General features: G+C 45.0%; 1 protein-coding gene across 1 annotated transcript; it reads right to left on the reverse strand.

The window, feature by feature from the left end:
• Positions 1-1,364: 1,364 nt before the first annotated feature.
• LOC144126261 (divergent protein kinase domain 2A) lies at positions 1,365-9,230 on the reverse strand. Its single transcript, XM_077660334.1, has 3 exons — positions 8,273-9,230; positions 3,941-4,241; positions 1,365-2,375 (listed from the first exon to the last, which is right to left on the reverse strand). The coding sequence occupies exons 1-3, from the start codon at positions 8,864-8,866 to the stop codon at positions 2,026-2,028; spliced, it is 1,245 nt and encodes a 414-aa protein (XP_077516460.1). The 5' UTR covers positions 8,867-9,230; the 3' UTR covers positions 1,365-2,025.
• Positions 9,231-9,303: the final 73 nt, after the last annotated feature.

Raw genomic sequence — 9,303 nt, forward strand, 5'->3', positions numbered from 1 at the left:
GTTTCGCACAGCGTCGCAAAAAATATATCATCCAAACGAACATCTTAGCATGGAATTCTGGGAAATGCATTCACTCATCTGTTTATGGCTGACACAGTTTACTTACAGCTGCGCAACGCTGCTCACTGCTCTCAGTGCGTACCTCACTACTGCCAATCGTGATTTTGGCGATGTTTGGGCTGTGCGTCACCGCTCATTTGTGGCGTCGGCGATGTGCGGGATCGCGCAGTACGCGCCGTCGCTCACAGCATACTGTGCAACTGGCGATGTGATGGCAGCGCTTAGTGCTTGAGGGTGCAGTAGTGGCTTGAGCGTTGGTATCATCCGTAATGGTACGGGAGAGTGTTCAGAAACTGCGAAACTCCTCGCATTGTTTGCAACTTACTCCAACCAGGGCATTTTACGAACTCATATACTGAAATTTGAATCAACTGTGTCCGTATCAGAGAGGTTAATTGCGAGAGCTATTAATGGCACTTTGTACACAATTGTGTACATTGCGAACTGACAATTTTTCCATGTGTCTCTAACCTAGCACTCTTTGTTTCAGGCGAATTCAACATCCTTTCCGAAAGCAGTGAGCATAGTAGCATGTCCTCTGCCAATTTCCTGTATATAGCTTTTGCCACCAGTACTAATTTTTTTTTTTCTAAATTTCTAGGGTCGTATGCATCCTCAAAAAAGTAAATTCCACGATACCTAGGGTGTTAGTTTCACAAACCCTAGTATTTTAACGCGATAGTGTAAGGGTCCCATGTCGCAGAAAAGCCTGCGTCGTCATTGTTGGCCATGAGCGAAAAATCTATGAAAAAATCCCCAAAGAAACAACTTAGGTCATGTGACTGCGATGTCATTACAACCTGCCCACCGGATCGTGAGCAAACTGCCCACCATGGCAAGTGGCAGTTAAATTAATGATTGGTCACGAGAGGTTGCTCGGAAAGAGCAACTTTGGTCTCTCAAGCCCCACCGGGGGCAGCACCTCCCATTGCAGGGCAAGTGCGCATCGCTCAACCACTGCGACCTATGAATGTAAAGTAGATACTGACCAATTAACGCTATTGCATCATACTCTTAAGGCAGAGCTTAAGTGTCCCCTCCAGTTCTTAATGCTACAGTTTCCAGCTGTTATGACAGCTTGCAAGAAATTCTGTACATGTGTGTAAAAAATTTACCATTGGTGTATTCCGCTGCAGGACTAATTCATTTTCTTGAGGAGGCGTGGACACACTATTTGGGCAAAAAGTATTTGTTTTGAATCGTAATGAAAAATGGCGCCTGAAAAGGTTAAAGGCTCATTTTCCAATGAGACAATGGCATAGTAGTGACGGCATCATCCACAGACTTAAGAAGTGGGAAGAGTATAGTGGAAAGGCAAACATTTCGTCAAAGCAGACAGGTGCACGCATGGGGAAATGAACAAACACCTATGAAGCCGATATGGTAGCAGTCTGGCTTTGTCTTTTGATCTGAATTAAGACAACAAAAAGACTGACAGCCCTGTTATCACAGTAACACAAATTTCAGCAGCAATTTTAGTGGCTGTGTACACTGGGAGACTCAACTCTCACTGGAATTTGCATTAGAGTGGTAACTGGACAGGTAGTTATTTCTTTCTTGCAGTAATAACATGGCAATTATGCCTTAGCACTTTTTCATTTAGGGGAACACGAAACTTCCCGTGAAGCTTACAAATGTGGTATGTAGAAGGTAAGGCACTTTATCACTGTACGCAGCGACAATGCCGCCGCATTCATTGGTATAAATGGCACTGTTTTTAAGCCTCTGCATTTGAATAGCTCGACAGTCCTCCACCATTAAAGAGCAAGCTGCCCAAGTATAACAACACTGATTCACTGCAGTTAAAATATGTATCTATATCACTGGCTCAGATTCACTTTGGCACATATGGAGTATGATATGACAGTGTGTGGTTGCAAATAAATAGTTCAGCATCTGCAGAGAAAGTGCAGTCAAACTGCTGTGACCAAAAATGCAGACAGCATGTGCTCGGGACGTGGCCCTTCACAAGGCCCTGTCACTAGGTGATGGAGGGAAGGCCTCCAGCACTCTTTCAAGGGCCCTGCGCAGCAGGCGCGATGCTGCAAAGCGGCTCTCCTTGACACTGCGCGGCTGGTCACAGGTGGCCAAGAGCTCGGACAGGTTGTACTGCTTGTCTATGTTGCTGGGGATGCCATGTAAGAGACCACCGTAGGACGAGTAGAAGGCACGAGGGGCCAGCAGACCACTGCACACGGCGTAGAAGTTGTGGTCGCTTGTGATGTGTGAGCATAGGTCCTCTGCATTAAAGTTGAGGCAGTCGTGGCACATCTCTTCTCGGTGCTCTAGCCGACGCTGCCAGCCTGGCCGCTTTTCTGCAATGCCCGGAAGTGCACAGCCAGTTACATGAACTGCTAAGATGGCATCATGACATCATACATTCAAGGTCTGTTTTGTTGGCATGACGTATTCACCCATAACAGTAACCGCTACTATGAAGTCGTGATGTTATGCACATAAGGTTGCTTTGTTGGCGATGATGATGATGGATTTTTATGGCGCAAGGGCATCTATGGCCAAAGAGTGCCATGGCACAAGCTATTTTCAAATTCTCAAGGCGGGGTCGAAGACCCATTTCCCAAGCATTTCACCCTAAATCAGCCGAGCACCAGACCAGGGGAAAGCTTGTACCCATTGTATCACCGGTGGGTACCCGGCGGCACCGGGGATCGAACCCCGCACCTCCCGCATGCGAGGCGGATGCTCAACCACTTGGCCACCGCTGCGGTGCTTTGTTGGCATCACGTGTTCATGCATAAAAGGTGTTTCTCAAAATGGTCGTATAAGGTGCATATTTTTTCCCATGTCGTCATGACCATTGAAAGTTGAATTTTTTTACGCATCAACTAATTTGTAAAAAATTTAATCCCCCAGAAAACAAAATGGCACAGTCACAGCTGTGTTCCAGTCCTAGAACATTAAATAACATCATTACGAAAATCTTCAAACCAAAACGTTTCCCTCCCATATTTTCTACACAGTTCTCATCACGTAATAAGGCAGGAAAGAAATGATGTGGCATGCAAGCAACATCACTATTGCTAAACAATACAGTGCCAATATCACAACATAAAGGTGTTTCAGTTCTTAGCATCAAACGCATGAAAAACTTTATCAATACAAGGTGCCTTGGATTCACCCAAACTAGCTGAACCTGTTTGCTGCAGTTAAAATTGGGTGAGACTTCGAAAATGGCTCTCAAATATTGCTTATAGAGTAGCTGTAATAAAAGCTATGGCTATAAAATTTGCTAGCAATCTTTTAAATTGATGCGGATTGCATTAAAGCTGAAAATTACATTAAAATTTTGTCTAGCATTGTTTAGCTTTATTTTCCAAATGGCTGGCCGACCCGGCCACGAAAGCAGCCCCGGCCAACGACTTCCTGAAACTGGGATCCACCCGCTGAATATGTCCAACACAACAATGTAGAAATAAAGTTTTTCTTCTTCCTTTCCATTAATATACTTTTTTTTAATCTACTGGATGCAGAGTCCTGAAATTTTGTAGAGTAGAAAAGGTTATTCTACACAATGCAATGGGACTAAAATTATGCGCTTTCAGCAAAAAATAGATTTATTATGTTTTTTTTCTTTCTCGGTGCAATAACATTGCCACCCATGAATGAATGGCTTATTTTTAGTCGTAAAAATACGAATTGACTTAGGCTGTTGATTCTAGTTTGTCATGTAAAACGCATTCATTGAATTCTGTGAAAAATTCTGTTTGCTTAGGCCATTCAATTCCTGACAATTTTTCTGCCTGACATGACAACAAGGGATAGCAAACCTGACAGTGTGAGCCCGTTAGAGTGGGCTGTGTTGAGCCATGTTAGTATATCTATGGTGGTGGCAAACCTCCCCGGTCACCGAGGTACTCACCTGCGTGGACCTGCACGCGATCCACCACAATGATGTTCTCCACGTCGACCAGTGTGACCTCGCCCCGCTTGTTGACTGCAAAGTTGTCCATGCTCACATCAGTCATGTACAATGCAAACTGGGTAGGGTTGTCAGTCATCAGGTCAGCCATGTCGAGCAGCTGCAGTGAGATGTTGGCCCGCATAGTCCAACTGGCCAGCTCAAACTGAGACAGCGGCTCACCCTCATAGCTCTGCACCACTACGCGACCACAGCTGCCCAGAAATGTGGGGAATGGCCAGTCATCCATGCGTGGAAATGCCTGCAAAGTGCATGCAAGACTTTTAAACACAGTGTTAGTCCAGAAAGCTTCCAGAAATGCAATGCCTAACATGGTGTTTGGAAAACCTACCCTTTCAATACTTGGCGCAGAAGAAAATGCAGGCCTAACATCAAAATGCCCCAGAACAAAAAGCCCTGTACATGTAAACCCCTGTCCAAGGGGCATTTGAGGACTAAATAAATAAATAAATATGGTATGGTATCCTGGGTTTAAAGTCCAAAAGCTGCACATGACCTATGAGTGATGCCACAGTGGAAGACCTCCAGGTTTATTTCGACCATCTAGTGTTCTTTAACATGTGTATAAAGAATCTGGGGCTGATTTCCACAGGAGAGACTATCTAAACTTTTTAAGTAGTACAGAGCACTACTAAGCACACATGTCCTAGCAGGGTTGGTTCTGAATGTCCTAGAGGCTTCTTACACCGGAATTTTTTGTTTTAAATAATCGTCACATTACCATCATCATCTGCCATTAACTTTTTTAAATTACTTCATGCACACTACTGTTCTCTAGCTCTCATCATAACCAATGCTCTTTTGCTTAAAATAATGAAGGAACAGCATCCATGACTATCGACCGACATCATTAAAATATTGGGTAGGTATAGAGCAACATATAAGTGTCCACAGCTAACATTTGTGAAAGCAGTGACATCACATGCAAGGTTTTGAACAAAAAGTTCAAAGCTGCACAAATTGCACCACCCGTACACACAGTTGGCAAGCAGATGTGCTTTTGTTGCTATAAGATGACAGAGTAGCCATGAGATACTAAAGCACAGCCGCGGCTACTGAACATGGTTACCATTTGGCTAGAGGGTTCTCTGAGCATTTAGGCATGCAATGGAGCTGAACTCAAACAGCTTCTCAGCAAACGCATATGCTCATAAAAGCAGTCAGTGTAAATGTTCATCATCACCAGCCTGACTACGCCCACTGCAGGACAAAGGCCTCTACCATGTCTCTCCAATTTAACCCTGTCCTTTGACAGCTGTGGTCACCGTGTCCCCGCAAACTTCTTAATCTCACCCGCCCACCAAACTTTCTACCGCCTCCTGCTACGCTTGCCTTCTCTTGGAATCCACTCCGTTAACCTTAAGGGCCAGCAGTTAGCTTGCTTTCGCATTACGTGCCCTGCCCAAACCCATTTTTTCCTCGTGATTTTGATTAGGATATCATTAACCCGTGTTTGTTCCCTCACCCACTCTGCCCGCTTCCGGTCTAACGTTACATTTATCATTTTTCTTTCCATAGCTCACTGCTAGTCCTTAACTTAAGCTGAACCGTTTTCATTAGCCTCCAAGTTTCTGCACCATAGGTGAGTACCAGTAAATTCAGCTATTGTATACTTTTCTCTTGAAGGATATTAGTAAACTGCCATTCGTGATCTGAGAACGTGCCATATGCGCTCCACCACATTCTTATTCTTTATTTCCCTCTTATGATCCGGATTAGCAGCCACTACCTGCCCTAAGCAGACGTATTCCCTTAAGACCTTCAGCACCTCACTACCCATTGTAAAATGCTGTTCCCTTGCAAGACTAGTGGTGGTAGTGGTTTTATTAAAGTAATAGTAAAAAGGAAGGAAAAGATTTTTGCTAGCCCCGGCATCTGCCATCGATACTGAAGCACCTGAGCTGGGGCAGCGGAAATAAAGGACAGCAGGCAGAATGAAGAAATGAAATGAAAGAGGTGAGGGGACAGGAAGAGAGGATGGGGGGAGAAGTAATATGTACAAACTATATACACAATAAGAAATGTGTCCAGGTCTTGCAAGACTGTTGAATATTATTTTGGTTTTCTGCATGTTAATTTTAAGACCCACCATTCCGCTCTGCCTGTCTAACTCATTGATCATGATTTACAGCTCATCTCTATAGTGACTTAGCAATGCAATGTCATGAGTGGAAATGTTATGCCCACATAAGTGCTCATGTGCCTCAGACACCAGGAGGGGTGTAAACACGCAACATTTCTGCCCTGCCTCATGCCTTACAAAAAGAGAGTGGTGCACTTGGAAGCTGAAGCACAAAGATAGAACAGAACTGAGCCTAAGGAGCCATAAGGACACTTGGAACTAATTCTATTGAAATTTATGTCAGGTTCATAAATTCTATCCTACTTGAAAGGTTGCATTCCTGGACTACCCTCTGGCAGTCTTTTTATGCAACCCTATGCAACAGATAATATGGAATACTGACAAATTGTACTGGGACAAAAAAAAATAACAAGAATAATGTGTCCCAGCCTGCACCACTAAGATGCAATACTAACAGTTGTATCGGAGAAGAGAACCCCGAGAGGGAAATCAACTCATGTATACAGCAAAATCATAATTTCTGACAAAGATGCCCATTTACACTCTTTTATATACCTGTGATGGCATGCTCCCTTTAATCATAGCCATAACGGCAGTGCAGCCATTTAAATAAGTTGGAATTTTTAAGTTGGGATTTTAAAATTTCTTTTTTTTTCATGTCACGAGTCTGTTGCAAAGCTTTCTTTGTGGTTAATTTACCGTAAGTTTTATCTTCCCTCCAAGGATATCGTCTCAGGCAAGGAGTTCAGGCCAGACACAATTCTTCTTAATACAAAAGCTTTCCCGCTGCTTCCAGAGCACACACCCTTTCTAGAAAGGAAGCAACAGAGAGAAATGCAGCTTTTACATCAGAGAGGCAGCAGTGGCTTGTTGCTGTCCTGGCCATATGATAAGATGCTTCGATTCACAACATTGAATTTTACTGCCTGATTTCAATAAGCAAGTGTACCGACAAGGCAAAAGCCAATATGCTTTTGGCATTTCGATGTGCACTGCTGTGATTTTCATTGCTGTCCCCAGGTCAATCATATTGCCAAGGCACACAGTAACTGCTTAATGTAACATAACATGTGGCTGCCTTCAAACACTGCCTACATAACTAGATTTTCGTCAAGAGAGCGCCACTCATCAATTTCAGTATAGATAACCAAGGTACAACATGGTTGGCCCCAAATAATACATAAAGTGTGATACTTCAAACTCGAGGCACACAACCCACCACTAGAGGACACTTGCATAAGTACATTGCATGATAATTGTAGGGGAAGCTCTTTGTTGTTTGAGGCCAGGACTGGAGTTTTGCGGACTAAGATGTATAGAGTCAGGTACCACAAGATACACATTGTGCATTGCGTGCGGAGAGAAGGAGGAAACGGCTGAACACTTGATACCTTTCTGTAAAGGGCTTCACCCTACAGTGGAACGCAGCAGGGCTGATTTACCCAAGGCATTGGGGTTTAGGGATAGTGAAGGGAAAGTAGATTTTAAGCGGATAGAAGTAACCAAGCGAAGGTTAGTAAAATTTCACAAGTCATGGCTAGGTGGCTTGAGCCACCGCCCATTTAAAGGGTTCAGCCGTATTCATACATCCATCTATCCATCCTGCATGAGAAGGGATAAGAAGTATAACAACTGTCGACTCGACTAACAGCGCTGCTGTTTATGCTTTCTCTACAAGAAAGTAATCTAGGTTATAATCTGTCACACAGATCGGGCAGAAAGGTCAAAGAGGTGAGACTCCCTAAACCAGTATGCAGGCGATATTGTACTATTAGCTGATGGCCAGGAAGATTTTGCAAACTCTGGTTAATTCTCGTGGGGACGAAGGAAACACACTAGGCTTCACTTTTAGTGCCCGGCTCGTTATAGCTGCGGCTGTTACACCATACCTCCATGTAAACATCTACGATGGCCAACACACATTATCAGAAGCACGTTTGGCTGTTTCCACTTGCACTGCACCTATCTTAGTTTCAGGTAGCTAGTGCTGAATACGTACAGTGGCACTGCAGGCACATAGTGACACTGCCGCTAGGAATGTCGAGCAACCAGTGCAAATGTGAAGTCCACCAAAGACGTTCGATGGAAGTATGCAAAAGCCTCTTCAGTGGCCTCTCTTCCCAGACTGCACTAAACGCTGCATGCTGTCACGGTCCTTTTCAGGGCATCTTCATGTGGGTTTTACATACCTGCAAAAGCAGTGGCTCGGCATTTACGGTGACGGTATAAGCGACCACTTCGGCAGGTTTCAGGGCTCCTTGACGGTGCGCAATCATTGTCGACGAGTACGACAGCATCATTAGTATCCGGCGAACCAACCGCAAAGATGGGCAAGCTGTTATGTCCTGCTCCTTTCTGACGACGGCAATTAGCTCCATAAGCGCCGCTTCGTCAGTCTTTCCCTTGTTCACAGCGGTGCGAACCGCGTCAGCCACTCTGCATGGCACTCGATTGTGACACCATCGACGATCCACTTGGAGGAACTCGCTGTCATGCGCCAATTTCTTCAGCACTACGCGTGTTCCGTTCACCTCACCCATAAAGACATTCTTAACGTTGAAGGAGCGCAGCGCGCTGCGGCTGTACCATCCGGTCAGCTTCACATCGCGCATGTGAGGGCAGAAACCGTCGCCGAAACAAGCGGGGCACCTGTGAAATTCGTGGAAGGCGTCCGATGTCGGTTCGATGTGAAAGGAGAGAGCGCACAGTATGTACACCACCACGCACCCAGTCAGGAGCCAGAACAGCCGCCATCGAGCTCGAGACTGACGAACTAAAGCCATGTGTGCCAAGCGAAGGGTTCCGGATAACTGGGCACGCTGCTCTAAGTTCGGATAACTTACAGAATTTACAGGTGCACTGTAAGCAAACTTTAGCGGCGATTTGTCACAGTTGGTCAGAGCACGGTATACGTAGTACGTCGCATGAGCAGAGGCAGTAAAAGGCCCTTACGTTTGATTTCGTTTTCTTCTCGACACAGTCACGATATGTGACGACTTCAAAAGAAGTAGTTCGCGCCTGCAAATCGATTGCACTAAACTCACGCTGTTGGCCCTCCGGCCCATTTCTTTTGCGCATCACTTCTGTGAAGTAACAGCGAAACGAAACCCGCGGCGAGCGAAAAATCTGAAGAGCAAAAACAAAAAAGGCTACGAATGGCTCTCATCGTGGCTCTCATCGACCAGAACTAGGCTCATTGCGTGGCTAACAAGTCCCGCCG

The sequence above is a fragment of the Amblyomma americanum genome, chromosome 3, assembly GCF_052857255.1.
Source record: "Amblyomma americanum isolate KBUSLIRL-KWMA chromosome 3, ASM5285725v1, whole genome shotgun sequence".
Classification (NCBI taxonomy): Eukaryota; Metazoa; Arthropoda; class Arachnida; order Ixodida; family Ixodidae; genus Amblyomma; species Amblyomma americanum.